At 47.5% G+C, this 20,922-nt stretch overlaps 1 protein-coding gene across 2 annotated transcripts in view; it reads right to left on the bottom strand.

The window, feature by feature from the left end:
* Nucleotides 1–20,922, bottom strand: part of LOC144496911 (complement C3-like) — an 83,567-nt gene that overhangs the window by 8,355 nt on the left and 54,290 nt on the right. For both annotated transcript variants that reach the window (XM_078217526.1, XM_078217527.1), the window contains exons 14-20: nt 20,726–20,875; nt 17,597–17,726; nt 13,385–13,430; nt 10,156–10,223; nt 7,727–7,774; nt 5,090–5,171; nt 1,307–1,374 (exon numbers count right to left, since the gene is read on the bottom strand). In XM_078217526.1, coding sequence (XP_078073652.1) covers nt 1,307–1,374; nt 5,090–5,171; nt 7,727–7,774; nt 10,156–10,223; nt 13,385–13,430; nt 17,597–17,726; nt 20,726–20,875 — 592 coding nt within the window. The remainder of the gene's footprint in view (nt 1–1,306; nt 1,375–5,089; nt 5,172–7,726; nt 7,775–10,155; nt 10,224–13,384; nt 13,431–17,596; nt 17,727–20,725; nt 20,876–20,922) is intronic.

Here is a 20,922-nt window from a genome sequence, read left to right as displayed (position 1 = left end):
TTTATTTTATTCATACATGGGCAATGGACATCGCTGTCTGGTCAGCATTTATTGCCCACCCGAGTTGCCCTTGGAGGGCAGTTGAGAGTCAACCACATTGCTGTGGCTCTGGAGTCACATGTAGGCCAGACCGGGTAAGGACAGCCGATTGTCTTCCCTAAAGGACAAAAAAAAATCATAGAATCCCTCCAGTGCAGAAGGAGGCCATTCGGCCCATCGAGTCTGCACCGACCACAATCCCACCCAGGCCCTACCCTCACATATTTACCCGCTAATCCCTCTAACCTATGCATGAGTGAATCTGGGTGGGCTTTCCTGACAATCGACAATGGTTTCATGGTCATCAGTAGATTCTTAGGGGGCGATTCTCCCACCCCGCCGCACTAGGGGCGGTCTGAGGAGAGGTCCAAGTGGGATCGGCACTGCGGGGGAGGGGGGGGGGAATCAGTTGATTATGGGGGGGGGCGGCATTGCGTGCGGGGGTGGAGGGGCTGGAGATCAGGGTGGAGGCAAGGTCAGCTGGGGTGGCCGGGGGGTCGGCACTGTCCGGGGGGGTGGGGGGGGGTATATGTTTTGGGGGGTGCTGGAGATTGGGGCGGAGGGGGTCGTGGCTGGCCCGGGAATGGTCGGAGGGGCCACAATCAAGCCGTGGGAAGGTTGGGTGGGCAGCACTGCGGGGGTCCCAGGCTGGCCAGCGATCGAGCCAGCCAGTAATTGGGAGGCTGACAGTGCGGGGCCACTGTGCATGCTCAAAGGCTCCCTTGCTTCAGCTTCCCAGGTGGGAATAGGCCCCGCCACTGAAATCTAATGATATTCACGCCGGTGGCCTCTGCATTGTACAGCGTGTGGGAGATTCTAGTGTGAACCCCCACTGAATAAAACAGCATGAATTACACCAGTTTCTTTGGGAGAATTCCGGCCTTAATTCCAGATTTTAAAAATTGAATTCAAACTCCACCACCTACCGTGGCAGGATTCGAACCAAGGTCTCCAGAACATTAGCTGAGTTTCTGGATGGAAATGGTCTTGTGATAATACCACGAGGCTATCACCTCCTGATTCTCAAACGATAGAAAGTCGGGCGCCATGTAACATGAGCTGTTGATCCACTGTGACCCATTTAACATCAGGCAGGGAAAGTGACAGCTCAACCCATCAATGGGGAGGGCCTGTAAACGCAGGCCCAGCTTTCTGGAGCTCTGGTCGCACGGAAGCAGATGAGTAGAGACTGTCATTATCCTTATTCATTGAACAGGGCAAGTCACCGTTCTGTGTAAAACGCTCATTACAAATTGAGTATTCTCACCATCCACCCTGGACAAGCTGAGGACGTCGATCTCCCAGGCCTGGGAAGGATCAATATCAGTTATTAACCTGCAAAAGGGAGATGGAAAAAAAAAAGAACCAATTAATTATTTGTCTGTACGCTGGGTGAGATTGTCCAGCCCTTCACACCAGCGGGATCTTCACGTCCCACTAGCGGCGCACCCCACCCCCTGCTCCCCACCCCCCGTCACAACCCTCCATCCCCTCCCCCGACCCCACCCCCACCACATGTATCTCAACAGCGTGGGGGGTGCGGGGGGGAATCAATGGGAAATTCCATTGAAAGCGGCGGGACCAGAAAATCCATGGCCAACAGCAAGCCACCGAGAAAAATATGGGGAGGTCAGCGAAACCTGGTCTCGAGCCTAGCTTTTCATTTTGATATGTATTCATTGACTCTGTCTACAGTTCCCGCTGCCTCGGCGAAGCAGCCAGTATAATTAAGGATCCCATGCACCCCTGACATTCTCTCTTCCACCTTCTTCCGTCGGACAAAAATACAAAAGTCTGGGGTCACGTACCAATCGACTCAAGAATAGCTTCTTCCCTGCTGTCATCAGACTTTTGAATGGACCTACCTCACTTTAAGTTGATCTTTCTCTACACCCTGGCTATGACTGTAGCACTACATTCTGCACTCTCTCCTTTCCTTCTCTATGAACAGTATGCTTTGTCTGTATAGCGCGCAAGAAACAATACTTTTCACTGTATACTAATACATGTGACAATAATAAATCAATTCAACAATCAGAAGATGATGTGTGGTATGCTGCCACAGTTTCTCTGCTAAAAGCACTATGGCTGGGATTTTCCAGCCACTTACGCCCAGCAGGGTCTTCCAGGCTTGCCGACTGCGCACCCCCCCCCCCCAACCCCACTGCAGGTTTCCCAACAGTGCGTTGGAATCGATGGGAAATCTCCTGGCAGTGGCGGACCAGAAGGTCCCACCACTGGCAAACAGCACACTACCCCCCACAGCCGAGAAATATCAATGGATAAAAAAATCTCACCCCCTATCAACGCAATAATATAAACACTACAGATGCTGGAAATCTGACATGAAAACAGAAAACGGTGGCTAAACTCAGCAGATCTGGCAGCATCTGTGGAGATAGAGAAACAAGGATTGACATTTTGAGTCCATATCACTTCAGTGATACTCCTGAGCTCCGAGGAAGAGGCCTACAGGCTCGAAATGTTAACACGATTTCTATCGCCATATATTGTACCTGACCCACTGACTTTCTCCAACACATTTCATAGAACATAGAACATAGAACAGTACAGCACAGCACAGGCCCTTCGGCCCATGATGTTGTGCCGAACCTTTTCCGAAACCAAGATCAAGCTATCCCACTCCCTATCATCCTGGTGCTCCATGTGTCTATCCAATAACCGCTTGAAAGTTCCTAAAGTGTCCGACTCCACTATCACAGCAGGCAGTCCATTCCACACCCCAACCACTCTCTGAGTAAAGAATCTACCTTGTACATCTCTCCTATATCTTCCACCACAAACTTTATAGTTATGCTCCCTAGTAACAGCTACATCCACCCGAGGAAATAGTCTCTGAACGCCCACTCTATCTATCCCCTTCATCATTTTATAAACCTCTATTAAGTCTCCCCTCAGCCTCCTCTGCTCCAAAGAGAACAGCCCTAGCTCCCTCAACCTTTCCTCATAAGACCTACCCTCCAAACCAGGCAGCATCCTGGTAAATCTCCTTTGCACTCTTTCCAGCACTTCCACATCCTTCTTATAGTGAGGTGACCAGAACTGCGCACAATATTCCAAATGTGTTCTCACCAAGGTCCTGTATAGTTGCAGCATAACCCCATGGCTCTTAAACTCAAACCCCCTGTTAATAAACGCTAACACAATATAGGCCTTCTCCATGGCTCTATCCACTTGAGTAACAACTTCAGAGATCTGTGGATATGAACCCCAAGATCTCTCTGTTCCTCCACATTCCTCAGAACCCTATCTTTGACCCTGTAATCCGCATTCAAATTTGTCCTAACAAAATGAATCACCTCGCACTTATCAGGGTTAAACTCCATCTACCATTTTTCGGCCCAGCTCTGCATCCTATCAATGTCTCTTTGCAGCCTACAACAGCCCTCCACCTCATCCACTATTCCACCAATCTTGGTGTCATCAGCAAATTTACTGATCCACCCTTCAGCCCCCTCCTCCAAGTCATTTATAAAAATCACAAATAGCAGAGGACCCAGGACTGATCCTTGTGGTACACCGCTGGTAACTGGCCTCCAGTCTGAAAATTTTCCATCCACCACCACCCTTTGTCTTCTATCAGATAGCCAGTTACTTATCCAATCGGCCAAATTTCCCACTATCCCACACCTCCTTACTTTCTTCATCAGCCGACCATGGGGGACCTTTATCAAACGCCTTACTAAAATCCATGTATATGATATCAACTGCTCTACCTTCATCAACACACTTAGTTACCTCCTCAAAAGATTCAATCAAATTTGTGAGGCAAGACTTACCCTTCACGAATCCGTGTTGACTATCCCAGATTAAGCTGCATCTTTCGAAATGGTCGTAAACCCTATCCCTCAGGACCTTTTGCATTAACTTACTGACCACCGAAGTAAGACTAACCGGCCTATAATTACCAGGGTCATTCCTATTTCCTTTCTTGAACAGAGGACCAACATTCGTCACTCTCCAATCCTCTGGCACTATCCCCGTGATGTGGAGATGCCGACGTTGGACTGGGGTAAACACAGTAAGAAGTTTAACAACACCAGGTTAAAGTCCAACAGGTTTATTTGGTAGCAAAAGCCACACAAGCTTTCGGAGCTCCAAGCCCCTTCTTCAGGTGAGTGGGAATTCTAAATGTAGAATTCCCACTCACCTGAAGAAGGGGCTTGGAGCTCCGAAAGCTTGTGTGGCTTTTGCTACCAAATAAACCTGTTGGACTTTAACCTGGTGTTGTTAAACTTCTTACTGTGACTATCCCCGTGGACAGTGAGGACCCAAAGATCAAAGCCAAAGGCTCTGCAATCTCATCCCTTGCCTCCCAAAGAATCCTAGGATATATCTCATCTGGCCCAGGGGACTTATCGACCTTCAGGTTTTTCAAAATAGCTAATACATCTTCCCTCAGAACATCTGCCTCCTCCAGCCTATCAGCCTGTATCACACTCTCATCCTCAAAAACATGACCCCTCACCTTGGTGAACACTGAAGAAAAGTATTCATTCGTCGCCTCTCCTATTTCATGGAATCATAAAATCCCTACAGTGCAGAAGGAGGCCATTCGGCCCATCGAGCCTGCACCCGCCCACAATCCCACCCAGTCCCTATTCCCGTAGCCCCACATATTTACCTCACTAATCTCCCTGATACTGGGGTCAATTTAGCATGGCCAATCAACCTAACCCGCATATCCTTGGACTGTGGGAGGTAACCGGATCACCCAGAGGAAACCCACACGGCAGACACGGGGAGAGCGGACAAACACCATACAGATAGTGACCCAAGCTGGGAATTGAACCCAGGCCCCTGGCGCTGTGAGGCAGTAGTGCTAACCACTGTGCCACCCATATAAACAAAAGTTCTAATTATTGGTCTCGTTTCATAGGGCCATGCACACACAATTGGATTACTTACCCGACTAAAATTGAAGAAAAGCCTCACACATATACAATTTAGGGTTGTTGAAATGTCCCTACCCTACATTTCTACATTCCCGCTCTACATTTATCGGCTAATTACAGTTAGAAGGCTATACCTGAAGATTTCATTTCCTGGACGAACAACGAAAGACCACATAGGGCTGCCATTGAAAGTCGGGTTGATCAGCTCATCATGAACTATTCAGGAGAAAGAGACACAAACAATAACGAGAGGTCAGGGAAAAAAAAACTTTTTCACACTGCGAGTGATTCATAGAATCATAGAATCCCCAAAGTGCAGAAAGAGGCCATTTGGCCCATCGAGACTGCACCAACAACAATCCCACCCAGGCCCTATCCCCGTAACCCATATGTTTACCATCATACTCCCTTTGACACTAAGGGGCAATTTAGCATGGACAATCCACCTAACCTGCACATCTTTGGACTGTGGGAGGAAATTGGATCACCCGGAGGATCACACACAGACACGGGCAGAATGGACAGCACGGTGGCACAGTGGTTTAGCACAGCTGCCTCACAGCGCCAGGGACCCAGGTTCAACTCCCGGCTTGGGTCACTGTCTGTGTGGAGATTGCACATTATCCCCGTTACTGCATGGATTTCCTGGGTGCTCAGAATCCAAAAGACGTGCTGGTCAGATGCACTGGCCATGCCAAATTCTCTCTCAGTGTACTCCAATCGTGCGTGGCGACCAGGGGATTTTCTGGCTTCATTGCTGTGTTAATGTAAGCCTACTTGTGACACTAATAAATAAATAAATCCCCACAGCCGGTCACCTGAGGCGGGAATTCAGCCCGGGTCCTTGGCACTTTGAGACAGCAGTGCTTGGTTGGGGTCCAGAGTGCGCTGTCTGGGAGTGTGCTGGAGGCAGGTTCAGAGAGGGCATTAGATGATTATTATAAACGAAACAATGTGCAAGGGTATGGAGAAAAAGGCAGGGGAATAGCACTAAATCATTATGCTCATTTGGAAGGCCAATTTCGACACAATGGGCCAAATGGACCTTCTTCTGAAGCATAAGAACATAAGAAATAGGAGCAGGAGTAGGCCATCTAGCCCCTCGAGCCTGCCCTGCCATTCAATAAGATCATGGCTGATCTGAAGTGGATCAGTTCCACTTACCCGCCTGATCCCTACAACCCCTAATTCCCTTACCGATCAGGAATCCATCTATCCGTGATTTAAACATATTCAACGAGGTAGCCTCCACCACTTCAGTGGGCAGAGAATTCCAGAGATTCACCACCCTCTGAGAGAAGAAGTTCCTCCTCAACTCTGTCCTGAACTGACCCCCCTTTATTTTGAGGCTGTGCCCTCTAGTTCTAGTTTCCTTTCTAAGTGGAAAGAATCTCCAGTCCCTTCATTATCTGATAGGTCTCTATAAGATCCCCCCTCAGCCTTCTAAATTCCAACGAGTACAAACTCAATCTGCTCAGTCTCTCCTCATAATCAACACCCCTCATCTCTGGTATCAACCTGGTGAACGTTTTCTGCACTCCCTCCAAGGCCAATATATCCTTCCGCAAATAAGGGAATCAATACTGCACACAGTATTCCAGCTGCGGCCTCACCAATGCCCTGTACAGATGCAGCAAGACATCCCTGCTTTTATATTCTATCCCCCTTGCGATATAGTCCAACGTCCCATTTGCCTTCTTGATCACCTGTTGCACCTGCAGACTGGGTTTTTGCGTCTCATGCACAAGGACCCCCAGGTCCCTTTGCACAGTAGCATGTTGTAATTTTTTTCCACTTAGATAATAATCCAATTTGCTATTATTTCCTCCAAAGTGAATAACCTCGCATTTGTCAACGTTATACTCCATCTGCCAGATCCTTGCCCACTCACTCAGCCTGTCCAAATCTCTCTGCAGACCTTCTACGCCCTCCACACGATTCACTTTCCCACTTATCTTCGTGTCGTCTGCAAACTTTGTTACCCTACACTCAGTCCCCTCCTCCAGATTGTCTCTATAAATGGTAAATAGTTGAGGCCCCAGTACCGATCCCCTGCGGCACGCCACTAGTTACCATCTGCCAACCAGAAAAGCAACCATCTATTCCAACTCTCTGCTTCCTGTCGGATATGATGTGGAGATGCCGGCGTTGGACTGGGGTAAGCACAGTAAGAAGTCTCACAACACCAGGTTAAAGTCCAACAGGTTTATTTGGTAGCAAATACCATTTAGCCAATCCCCAATCCACGCTAACACCCTACCCCCAACTCCATGTGACCCAATCTTCTTCAGCAACCTTTTGTGAGGCACCTTTTGGAAATCCAAAAACACCACATCCACCGGTTCCCTTCCGTCAACCGCACTAGTCACATCTTCATAAAAATCCAACAAGTTCGTCAAACATGACTTTCCCCTCATGAATCCATGCTGCGTCTGCTTAATCGAACCATTCTTATCCAGATGGCCTGCTATTTCTTCTTTAATGATGGATTCCAGCATTTTCCCAACTACAGACGTTAAGCTAACCGGCCTGTAGTTACCCGCCTTTTGTCTATTTCCTTTTTTAAGCAGCGGCGTAACAATTCTGTGATTCTGTAAATTTCGATATCACTGTTGATGTTTGATGTCGGACACGCTCTCCTGCCCTTTATATCAGGCCAGTCAATACACAATGAATCAAGTGCCCGAGCCACATTAACAGAGAGCAACTTTAGTGCAAAAATAATGCAAGAAGTTATTTTTCCCGGGAGTTGACAAAGGAATTCTCACCACTAGTTTCCAGTTCCTTCTGTTTGATAGTAACTGTCCTTTGTCCGGTGCCTGAAAATAAATAGAAACATTTAACATAACTCCGCTGTCATTATCCCATGCTGACAGCCTACACTTGGTCATCCGGAGTGTGACACTTCATCAAGAACCATTTCATCGGGAAGGTGACTGAACACCCAGAAGGCGCCTTAAATGCACAAAAGCATTGAACACGTCAAAGTTCAGGACCAACCGACCAAAACAATCAATCTAATATTTGCTACAGGTCATATTGTGATGCTACTGTGCCTTTAAGAAATGTATTTTAACCATGTTCTCTGCAGTTATTAGAGGCCTGTTTTTTTTTTTATTTTGGCCCTGTGCTATCTGAGCCAATGTCCCTTTATTGTTGTGTAAGCCACATAATGGGCCTCTTGTTTATTTTTAATCTGGGCCTAATGCAGTTTGCTGGAGGTTTATACCAAAAGAGAAATGCTGGAAAATCTCAGCAGGTCTGGCAGCATCTGTAAGGAGAGAACAAAGAACAAAGAAAAGTACAGCGCAGGAACAGGCCCTTCAGCCCTCCAAGCCTACACCGATCATGGTGCCTGCCTAAACTAAAACTGTATGCACTTACAGAGTCCATATCCTTCCATTCCCATCCTATTCATGTATTCGTCTAGTTGCCCCTTAAATGCCACTATCATACCTGCTCCCATCACCTCCCCGGGCAGCGCGTTCCAGACATTCATCACCCTCTGCGTAAAAATTTTGCCTCGCACATCTCCTCTAAACTTTTCCCCATGAACCTTAAACCTATGTCCCCTAGTACTTGACTTTTCTACTCTAGGAAAGAACATCTGACTATCCACTCTGTCCTTGCCACTCATAACCTTGTCAACCTCTATTAGATCACCCTTCAACCCCCGTTGTTCCAGTGAGAACAAACCGAGTTTGTCAAACCTCTCCTCATAACTAATACCCTCCAGACCAGGCAACATCCTGGTAAACCTCTTCTGTACCCTCTCCAAAGCATCCACATCCTTCTGGTTGTGTGGCGACCAGAATTGTACACAATATTCCAAATGAGGAGAAAAGAGCTAATGTTTCGAGTCCAGATGACCCTTGTCAAGGTTTCCTGAGAAAGCCCCTTGTTTTTTGTGGCTCTGGCTGATTTTTCATTCCCTCACCCTTTCTATGTCTTTTAAGTCTGACAAAGGGTCATCTGGACTCGAAACGTCAGCTCTTTTCTCTCCTTACAGATGCTGCCAGAACTGCTGAGATTTTCCAGCATTTTCTCTTCTGGTTTTGGATTCCAGCATCTGCAGTAATTTTCTTTTTTGCTGGAATTTTATGATCCTTTTGGGAATTGTTGTTTTGCAACTGATTGACAGATCAGGTGGGACCTTTGGATAGTTTTTTTTCTCACAGGAGAAATCCCCTTTCAGTTTGGCAGAAGCTGTTTGGACTGTAGGTTGGATGCAGAGTCTTTGTCTCTCACGGGAAATTCTACTGGCTGCTGGCTAGTTAGAATCAAGAGGCAAGTGGTATCTCTGTCTCTTGAAGTGCGCAAAACATTCCAATTCAATATCCAAAGGTCTATTCACATTAGGTGTTGCAAAGCTTCAAGATCCAGCATCACATGAACAGACTTGCTTTCTGTGCTAAGCCAAGTGTTTGTAGGGATATGTGCGTTGGGACATTATTCTTAGCTGTTAAGGTTTACACAATGTCATGGTTGTGTTTCTGTAACTGGCAGAAGTTATTGCTAACTTTCTTACTCCCGCATGATGCCACAGTGGTTCGCACTGCTGCTTCACAACGCTAAGGATCCGGGTTCGAATCTACATGTTCTCCCCATGTCTGCATGGGTTTCCTCTGGGTGTCATAGAATAGAGTCATTGAATCCTACAGTGCAGAAGGAGACCATTCGGCCCATCCAGTCTGCACTGACCACAATCCAACCCAGGCCCTATCCCCATAACCCCATGCATTTACCCTCGCTAGGCCCCCTGACACTGAGGGACAATTTATCACGGCCAATCCACCTAACCCGCACATCTTTGGATTGTGGGAGGAAGCCAGAGCACCCGGAGGAAATCCACGCAGACACCGGGGGGAAAACGTGCAAACTCCACATAGCCAGTGACCCAAACTGGGAATCGAACCCAGGTCCCTGGCGCTGTGAGGCAGCAGTGCTAACCACTGTGCCACCGTGCTGCTCCCAACTCCTCAACTCCACTTTCCCCACTCATCCGCTTAACCCTCGATTCCCTTACTGATTAAAAATCTGTCTATCTCAGCCTTAAACATACTTAACGACCCAGCCTCCACAGCCCTCTGCACTAAAGAATTCCACAAATTCTGTCCCCCTCTGAGAAAATAACTTTTTTTTTCCATTGAACAAGACAAGGCACCTTACGAAAATGCACAATACAGTCGGGTTAACTCACCATGTTCTATCGAAACATAAGGAGGCTGAATCGGCTTGGAGCTGGAAGGGTGAATATCAGGTGTTAAGCTGCAAGACAGAAGGAGAATCTTTAACAAATTATATGTTCCCTTCCTTGGCTTTTCAGTTTGATAAATTATGCAGAAAATATTTGATTTGATTTGATTTGATTTATTTTTGTCACACTTACTGGGATACAGTGAAAAGTATTGTTTCTTGCATGCTATACAGACGAAACATACCATTCATAGAGTACATAGGGGAGAAGGAAAGGAGAGGGTGCAGAATGTAGTGTTACAGTCGTATTTAGGGTGTAGAGAAAGATCAGCTTAATGCAAGGTAGGTCCATTCAAAAGTCTGATGGCAGCAGGAAGAAGCTGCTCTTGAGTCGGTTGGTACATTTTCTCAAACCTTTGCATCTTCTTCCCGACGGAAGAAGATGGAAGAGAGTATGCCTGAGTTGCGTGGGGTCCTTGCTTATGCTGGCTGCTTTTCTGAGGCAGTGGGAAGTGTTGACTGATTCAATGAAGTCAATAACTTTAACTTCAAAGGATGCGCTATCAAAGCTCTAGAGGAAAGGCTTGAAGAGACATTGGTTGCCAAGTCTCTTCAGCCAAGATGACATACAAAAACCAGAGAATGACAGAAGAAATTGTTTGCTGGAAGAAATAACCTGATTCCTCCACAAGTTAAGAAGATAACAAGTTCCCAATACAGATGTCTGTTATTTGTTGGAGAATAGTCACCACAACCTAGGACATTGGTGCAAGAGGTCCACTGCCCACAAGATGCACTGTAGGAACACAAACCTCTTCAGGCTGCACCTTCCAAACCCACAACCGCTACCATTTAGAAGGACAAGGGCAGCAGATACCTGGGAACACCACCACATGTGCCATCCACTCACCATCCTGACTTGGAAATATATCGGTCGTTCCTTGATTGGCGCTCGGCCAAAATCCTGGAACTCCCTCCCTAACAGAGCTGTGGGTGTACCTGGTCAAGACGGCAGCTCACCACCACCTTCTCGAGGGCAATTAGAGATGAACAAAAAATGCTCACCTTGCCAGCGATGCCAACAAGAAAGAATAAAATACGTTGCGTGGGATTCGCCGGCCCTTCCCACCGGTGGGATATTTGGTCCCGCTGCAGTGAACAGAGATTTGGCTGAGTGCCAAATTCTCCATCCTCAGTTTCAGCAGCACGGGCGTGAGCAGCCGGAGTATTCAGGTGATTGACTCCAGCTCTCGGTTTTAAAATTGTCATCCGTGCTTTCAAACCTCTCTATGGCCTCATCCAAACCCCTCAACTCCCTCTCCTCGATTTCTGTAACCTCCGTCAGGCCCACAAACCTCAGAGTTTATTACTCCAATTCTGACCTCTGGCAGGTCCCTAGTTTTAAGTGCTGCATGATCAGTGACTGTGCTTTCCTATACGGAGGTACTAAACCTTGGAATTCCCAATTAAAGGCACTATGTAAATTTTATTTTTTATTCATTCATGGTTCATGAGCGTCATTGGCTGGCCAGCATTTATTGCCCATCCCTAGATGCCTGAGGGCAAAGAACAAAGAAGAACAAAGAACAGTACAGCACAGGAAACAGGCCCTTCGGCCCTCCAAGCCTGTGCCGCTCCTTGGTCCAACGAGACCAATCGTTTGTATCCCTCCATTCCCAGGCTGCTCATGTGACTATCCAGGTAAGGCAGTTGAGAGTCAACCTCATTGCTATGGCTTTGGAGTCACATGTAGGCCAGACCGGGTAAGGGTGGCAGATTTCCTTCCCTAAAGGACATTAGTGAACCTGATGAGATTTTCTGAATGGTTAATGGTTTCATGGTCATCAGTAGACTCTTAATTCCAGACACTTTTTATTGAATTCAAATTCCACTGTCTGCCATGGCGGGATTCAAACCCTGGTCCCCAGAACATTAGCTGAGTTTCTGGATTCATGGTCTAATGATTATACTACTGGACCATCACCTCCCCAAATGTAAGTTTTACTGTTGTCTCGTCATGTGTTCACATGTTGTGGATTATGGAACAAACCAAAACTCCCCCACAAAAAAGTCACAAGCCAGGAATCTGGAAACGTTCTTACTGCTCAAAGATGCCAACCCTCTCCAGCAGTTGGGGGTCCCAGGTACGGTGGCACAGTGGTTAGCACTGCTGCCTTACAAGAGCCAGAGACCCATGGGACTCCCAGCTTGGGTCACTGTCTGTGTGGAGTTTGCACATTCTCTGTGTGAATTTCCTCCGGGTGCTCCGGTTTCCTCCCACAGTCCAAAAGAAGTGCTGATAAAGTGCATTTGCCATGCTAAATTCTCCCTCAGTGTACCCGAACAGGTGCTGAAGTGCGGCAACTAGAGGATTTTCATAGTAACTTGATTGCAGTGTTAACGTAAGCCTACTTGTGACACTAATAACTAATCTTTCAAACTCACATTCTTTTGAGGCTTTACTCCATTCTTAAAGTTACAAAGCCAATTTCCAGAGTGGACTGGGCGTGCCTGAATCATAGAATCCCTACAGAGTGCAGAAGGAGGCCATTCGGCCCATCGAGCCTGCACCAACAACAATCCCATCCAGGCCCTATCGCTGTAACCCCATGTATTTACTCTGCTAGCCCCACTGACAGTAGGGTCAATTTATCATGGCCAATTAAACTAACCTGCACACCTTTGGACTGTGGGAGGAAACCGGAGCCCCCGGAGGAAACCCCACGCTGATGCAGGCAGAATTGCAGACTCCACACAGACAATGACCAAAGCCAGGAATCGAACCTGGGTCCCTGGCGCTGTGAGGCAGCAGTGCTAACCACTGTGCTACCTTGCTGTCCAAATCCATCTCCTTTCTTGCTCCAAAAACCAAATTCAAACTGAATCCAATTCATAAGATAAAGGCAAAATACTGTGGATGCTGGAATCTGAAACAACAACAGAAAATGCTGGAAAATCTCAGCAGGTCTGACAGCATCTGTAGAGAGAGAATAGAGCCAACGTTTCAATTCTGAATGACCCTTCGCCAGAGCCGAAGACAAGGAAACTAAATCCAATTCATTGTTCCCACAAGGAAGAACCATGCTGACAAGAAAAGACATTACACCCACCTTGGGTTTAATCCAATGCTTGATCTTAGCCAAAAGGCCGAGAAGCCAAACTAATACACGAGGACAGAGAGGAAGAGTCTCCTATACCTGAAACATTCATTTCTCCCTGTGGGTTCCACTTACCATATTGAGCTGCCACTGACTGCTGGATGTATCAGCTGACAATGAACTATATAGAGAGAAGCACAAACAATAATGTGAGCTACAAATCCGGCTTGGGCTTTTCTGCTCTTGGTTTGACTGGGACATTATTGGTATTTTACATCGCGAAGGTTAGACTCGGATCTGCACATCTGCTTTAGATCGAGATGGTCCGAACGTGTGCTGGAAGCAAATTCAACAGTGAATATTAAACTGTGTGGAGCGGCACGGTGGCACAGTGGTTAGCACTGCTGCCTCACAGCGCCAGGGAGCCGGGTTCGATTCCCGGCTTGGGTCACTATCTGTGGGGAGTTTGCACATTCTCCCCGTGTCCGTGTGGGTTTCCTTCGGCTGGTCCGGTTTCCTCCCACAGTCCAAAGATGTGCAGGTTAGATGGATTGGCCATGCTGAATTGTCCCTTAGTATCAGGGGGACCAACTAGGGGAAATGCATGGAGTTATGGGGATAAGGCTTGGGTGGGATTGTGGTCGGTGCAGACTCAATGGGCTGAATGGCCTCCTTCTGCACTGTAGGATTCTATGATTAAAGTAAAGTTTATTTATTAATCACAGGTAGTCTTATATTAACACTGCAGGGAAGTTACTGTGAAAATCCCCTAGTCGCCACACTCCGGCGCCTGTTTGGATACACTGAGGGAGAATTTAGCGTGGCCAATGCAACTAACCAGCACGTCTTTTGGAGCGTGGGAGGGAACCGGAGCACCCAGAGGAATCTCACGCAGGCACTGGGAGAATGTGCAGACTCCACTCAGACAGCGACCCAAGCTGGGAATCGAACCCGGGTCCCTGGCGCTGTGAGGCTGCAGTGCTAACCACTGTGCCACCGTGTGAATATGAAGTAATGGGTGGCAGAATATGGGCAGCACAGTGGTTAGCATTGCTGCCTCACAGCACCAGGGACTCGCTTTCTATTCCCGACTTGGGTCACTGTCTGTGTGGAGTTTGCACGTTCTCCCTGTGTCTGCGTGGGTTTCCTCCGGGTGCTCCGGTTTCCTCCCACAGTCTGAAAGATGGCTGGTTAGGAACATTGACCCGAACCGGCGCCGGAGTTTGGCGACGAGGGGAATTTCACAGTAACGTCATTGCAGTGTTAATGTAAGCCTTACTTGTGACTAATAATTAAACTTTGACATTAACTTTAACTTAACTTTAATTCACGAGGAAATATTTTTTAATTAGAGAAAACCACACTGACTAATGTCTACCCCTGTGCATGAGTCATTTTCTCGGCAACTTGAAAATGCTCTCTGTCGTTTGGGCGCCTTAGCCAATTATCATAACATTTGATCTCTAATCAGTCTTTGGGGCGGGGATTCAGAATATCATTCTGGGATCAAGGCTGAGTGACAAATTATCCAGAACAGGCATTCGGCGCTGGGCGCGAATGGCTGGAGAATTGCGCCCACAGTATTTATGTGGCGAGTAATCCTGTAAAATCTCTGCTCAGTCGTCTTTCCCACTCATCATGTTCCGCAACCCCTCCCCGCCCCCCCAACCCCCCCGCACCCCCCCCCCCCCCCCCGCCCCCACCACCCACCCCACCCCCCCCGCCCCGGCCCCCGCCCCGGCCCCCCCCAACCATCCCGTCTACCACCCGCCAACCCCAGATGTTGGTGTGGGATTCAACAGTGAACCTTGAATGACAGGAGTTGGGACATCTTGTTGAAGTTGTACAAGACATTGGTAAGGCCACACTTGGAATACTGTGTACAGTTCTGGTCACCTTATTATAGAAAGAATATTATTAAACTAGAAAGAGTGCAGAAAAGATTTACTAGGATGCTACCGGGACTTGATGGTTTGAGTTATAAGGAGGCTGGATCGACTGGGACTTTTTACTCTGGAGCGTAGAAGGCTGACGGTTGATCTTATAGAGGTCAATAAAATAATGAAGGGCACAGATCAGCTAGATAGTCAATATCTTTTCCCAAAGGTAAGGGAGTCTAAAACTAGAGGGCATAGGTTTAAGGTGAGCGGGGAGAGATACAAAAGTGTCCAGAGGGGCAATTTTTTCACACAGAGGGTGGTGAGTGTCTGGAACAAGCTGCCAGAGGTAGTAGTAGAGGAGGGTACAATTTTGTCTTTTAAAAAGCATTTAGACAGTTACATGGATAAGATGGGTATAGAAGGATATGCTCCAAATGCGGGCAATTGGGATTAGTTTCGGGGTTAAAAAAAAAGGACGGCATGGACAAGTTGGGCCGAAGGGCCTGTTTCCATGCTGTTAACCTCTATGACTCTATGACAAGGGGAGGGATCTACATTCTCCCTTGTTGAAGGCTGTCACTGCCTGGCTATGGTGTGGTACTTCTCATTCATCATCCCAAACCTGCTCAGGCTCAGGTTTTGCTGCATACAGGCACATTGTTGTTCAATAGTCACTTATAGGTGGGACTGAACACTCTGCAATTGATAAATGAACATCTCTATTTCTGAAGCAACATGGTGGCACAGTGTTTAGCACTGCTGCCTCACAGCGCCAGGGATCCCGGCCTTGAGTGATTATCGATGTGGAGTTTGCACGTTCTTCCCCTTGTCTGCGTGGGTTTCCTCCGGGTGCTCTGGTTTCCTCCCACAGTCCAAAGATGTGCGGGTTAGGTTGATTGGCCAGGCTAAATTGCCAGGGGAACTAACAGGGTAAATACCTGGGTTTAAAGGGCTAGGGTCTGGGTGGGATTGTTGTCGGTCAGACTTGATGAGCCGTAAGGCCTCCGTCTGCACCAAAGGGATGGTGTGAAAAATCTGGTGATGATGTAGCTAAGATGGTTGGGCCGGCCCTGGGGAATTCCAATGGTCATGTTCTTGGGCTGAGGAGGTTAATCCCCAACAAGTACAGTGATCTTCCTTTGAGCACGGTGCGATTTCAGCCAATGGAGGATTTATTTTCTGATTCTGACTGACCTTGATAAGAATCATAGAATCCCGACAGTGCAGAAGGAGGCCATTCGCCCCATCAAATCTGCACTGACCACAATCCCAACCAGGTCCTATTCCTGTAACCCCACATATTTACCCTGCGAATCCCCCTGATACTACAGTCAATTTAGCATGGCCAATCCACCTAACTTGCACATCTTTGGAGTGCGGGAGGTAACTGGAGCACCCAGAGGAAACCCACGCAGTCACGAGGAGAATGTGCAGACTCCGCACAGACCTGAGGATGGAATTGAACCCGGGTCCCTGGTGCTGTGAGGCAGCAATGGTGAAGACTCCTTAATGGCCAAATGTTGCCTTGCTAAGGGCAATCACTCTCACCACACCTTAGTATGGACAATAAATGCTGGCTCCGCCAGTGATGCCCACATCCCATGAATGAATAAATAAAAAATACTGTCTCGCTGAGTTTTCAACTTTTGTTTCAACTCTTTGATGGGATGTGGGTGTGACTGGCAAGCACCAGCATTTGTTCGCCATCCCCAATTACCCTTGATCTGAGTAGCTTGCAAAACCTATTCAGAGGGCAGTTAAGAATCGCACACATTGATATTGGGTGGCACGGTGGCACAGTGGTTAGCACTGCTGCTTCACAGCTCAAGGAACCCAGGTTCGATTCCTGGCTTGGGTCACTCTCTGTGTGGAGTTTGCACATTCAACCCGTGTCTGCGTGGGTTTCCTCCGGGTGCTCTGGTTTCCTCCCACAGTCCAAAGATGTGCGGGTTAGGTGGATTGGCCATGCTAAATTGTCCCTTAGTGCCTGGGAGATTAGCAGGGTAGATATGTGGGATTATGGAGATAGGGTCTGGGTGGAATTGTGGTCGGGACAGTCTCAATGGGCCAAATGGCCTCTTTCTGCACTGAAGGAATTCGATGATAATCTATGATATGGATCTGGAGTCACACATAGGCCAGGCCAGGTATGGACAGTGAAGTTCCTTCTCTAAAGGGACATATGAGTGAACCAGACAGATTTTGACCACGATGGTTTCATGTTTACGATTAGATTTTTTAATCCAGATATTCATTGAATTCATGTTCCACCATCTGCCGTGGTGGGATTCGAAACCGGGCTCCCAAGAGCAATACCCTGGGTCACTGGATTACTAATCCACTGACATTACCACCTCCCTCCTCATCACAGTATTCGCACTCCCCTGCCTTAACTCCGTAACCTTGCATAGTATTAACAATATATTACCCGATAGGTTTGGTGTCAGAGTGATTTACAATACATTACCCGCAGATTGTGGAAGTGATGTCAATAGATTGGAGAGGAGATGCAGTCCGGAGTCATGGAAGACATCGACAGCACTGCTCCCACTTCCGTATGTTGAACCTAAATCGTAGGAAGTCAAATCTTCAAAGACCTGCTTAGTGGAAGGAAATGCAGAATAAATCCATTGCTGGTAGATGAGTGTGCTTCGTATTTGACTCTGCAAATGGATATCTATGTTTTGCACAGTAAGGGAAGGAGAATAGAACGCTTCCAATTTAAGAAATCCAAGGCCCATTTTAACCTTCCCATCAGGAAGACGTGGTGCAAAGCTAGATTTGATATCCCACCAATTAGTCTTCACCATTTGGGCGATACGGTGGCACAATGGTTCGTACTGCTGCCTCCCAAGTGCCAGGGACTTGGGTTCAATTCCGGCCTTGGGTCACTGTCTGTGTGGAGTCTGCACATTCTCCCCATGTCTGCGTGGGTTCCTGCGGGTGCTTCGGTTTCCTCCCACAGTCCAAAGATGTGTGGGTGAGGTTGACTGGTCATGCTAAATTGACCATAGTGTCAGGGGGATTAGCAGGGTAAATGTGTGGGGTTATCGGAATAGGGCATGGGGGGGATTGTAGTTGGTACAGACTCAATGGGCTGAATGGCCTCCTTCTGTACTATAGGGATTCTATATTTCTAAGTATTAGGCGAAGTGCTAGACTTGCTTTCTACCAGATTCTGTGGACTTCACACCGAATGGGTTCAATTAAGATGACACACAAATTGACACGGACTACGTACGGAACAGTTCAGGAAAAGATAGCGATCACAATACTGTTATTCTTTTCCCTCCAAGAATATGAGCATCACTAACAGGGGGCAGTATTTTTTTGTCCATGCCCTGAGAAGGTAGACTCAACGTGGTGTAGGTACACCCACAGTGCTATCAAGAAGGAAGTTCCAGGATCTAACCCAGTGACAGTGAAGCAACGGCAATAGTAATTGCATGGTGACACAGTGGTGAGCCCTGCTGCCTCACAGCGCCAATGACCCGAGTTCGATCCCCGGCTGGGGTCACTGTCTGTGTGGAATCTGCATTTTCTCCCTGTGTCTATGTGGGTTTCCCCGGGAGCTCTGATTTCGTCCCATAGTCCAAAAGATGTGCTGGTTAGGTGCATTGGTTGTGTTAAATTCTCCCTCAGTGTACCCGAACAGGCTCCGGAGTCTGGCGACTCGGGGATTTTCACAGTAACTTCATTGCAGAAGTAAGCCTACTTGTGACACTAATAAATAAATGAACTATGATGCTTCTTTGAGGGTTAGGATGTTTTCTGGGACATTTTCATAGAATCCCGACTGTGCAGAAGGAGGCCATTCGGCCCATTGAGTCAGGATGTGTTAACCTCAACGTCCACCCTGTCACTCACCCGTCCAACCTTGGGTCAATCAGGAGTGTGAGAGGGAATGTTAGATATAGCGCCAGATGAGACTGAAACTGATGGGGCGGCATGGTGGCCCAGTGGTTAACACTGCTGCCTCACAGTCAAGAACCTGGGTTCGATTCCCGGCTTAAGTCACTGTGTGTGTGGAGTCTGCACATTCTCCCCGTGTCTGCGTGGGTTTCCTCCGGGTGCTCTGGATTCCTCCCACAGTCCGAAAGACGTGCTGGTTAGGTGCATTGGTCGTGCTAAATTCTCCCTCAGTGTACCCGAACTGCTGCTGGAGTGTGGCGACTAGGGGATTTTCACAGTAACTTCATTGCAGTGTTAATGTAAGCCTACTTGTGACACTAATAAATAAACTTTAAAGTCGGAATGGTGTGTGGCTTGGAGGGGAACTTGGAGGTATTGGTGTCCCCCAGAGTCTGCTGGACCTGACCTTCTGGGTGGTAGATGTTGCAGGCTTGGAAGTTGCAGTCGAAGGAGGCTTGACAAGTTGCTGCATCGCATCTTGTTTATGGCACTTGTGAAGGAAGGATTGAATGTCTATGGATGGGCTGCCAATCAAGCAAGCTGCTTTGCCCTGGCTGGCATTTAGCTGCTGGAATGTTGCTGGAGCCACGATTAACCCAGCAAGTGATGAGTACTCCAGATTAGCTTGTGCCTTGTCAATGCTAGACAGGCTTGGGGGAGTCAGGGGATGAGTTCCTCACCGTGGAATTTCCAGTCTCAGACTTGCTTTTGTTGCCACAGTATTTATATATTCAGTGCAGTTGAGTTTCCAGTCAATGCTCCCCCAGGATATTAATGCAGCAATTTGGCACTGGTGATGCCACTCAATGTCAAGGGGAACTGGTTAGATTCTCTTTTGCTGGAGATGGGCATTTCTACCTTGATCTCAGAGAACCAGGGCAATTAATGAAGCATCAGTTAACATTGCGGGGGGTAATTGGAAATTCAGGCCAAATGACGCAAATTTTTAATTCCTCTCTGGCCACAGGGGAAGTCATGATGTGGAGATGCCGGCGTTGGACTGGGGTAAACACAGTTAGAAGTTTAACAACACCAGGTTAAAGTCCAACAGGTTTATTTGGTTGCTACCAAATAAACCTGTTGGACTTTAACCTGGTGTTGTTAAACTTCTTACACAGGGGAAGTGCCAGAGGACTGGAGGATGACCAATGTGGTTCCACTTTTCAAGAACGGTGGTCGAGATGAACCAGGGAATTACAGACCGATGAGTCTCACGTCAGTGGTAGGGAAACTACTGGAAAAAATTCCGAAGGAGGGAATTAATCTCCATTTGGAAATGCATGAGTTTATTCAGGATCGTGGCTTTGTCAGAGGGAGGTCATGCCTCACAAATTTAATAGGATTTTTTGAAAATGTAATTGAGTTTGTGGATGAGGGAAGTGCAGTTAATGTAGTTTATCTGGATTTTAACAAAGCTTTTGACAAGGTCCCACATGGGAGATTGGTTGAGAAGGTTGAATCACATGGAATTCAGGGAAACTTGGTGAGATGGATCAGAAACTGGCTTAGTAATAGACACAAAGAGTGGTGGTAGGAGGTTGTTTGAGGGACTGGAGGCTGGTGTCCAATGGCGTACCACAAGGTTTAGGACTGGGTCCCTTCTTGTTTGTTATACACGTAAATTATACTGATGATAATGTGGGGGAATGATAAATAGGTTTGGAATTTCCAGTCTCAGACTTGCCTTCCTCATGCTGATTGTGTCTTGTGTGGTCATTTCTTTTAGCCTGGTATCCATCGCCTGCACAAATACTTTGGCTGGAGTCTCTGACAGAACCGTTAATGATAATTCATTGCGGCCCGCGTGTTTCTTCCATGCTGAATCCACCTGAAACTGTAAATTACAGAGAAAGAGTGACGACAACAATGATTTTAAGAACA

Source organism: Mustelus asterias, chromosome 8 (genome assembly GCF_964213995.1).
Source record: "Mustelus asterias chromosome 8, sMusAst1.hap1.1, whole genome shotgun sequence".
Taxonomy (NCBI): Eukaryota; Metazoa; Chordata; class Chondrichthyes; order Carcharhiniformes; family Triakidae; genus Mustelus; species Mustelus asterias.
The sequence above is the reverse complement of the archived record's forward strand: the minus strand, read 5'-3'. Positions and strand labels throughout refer to the sequence as shown.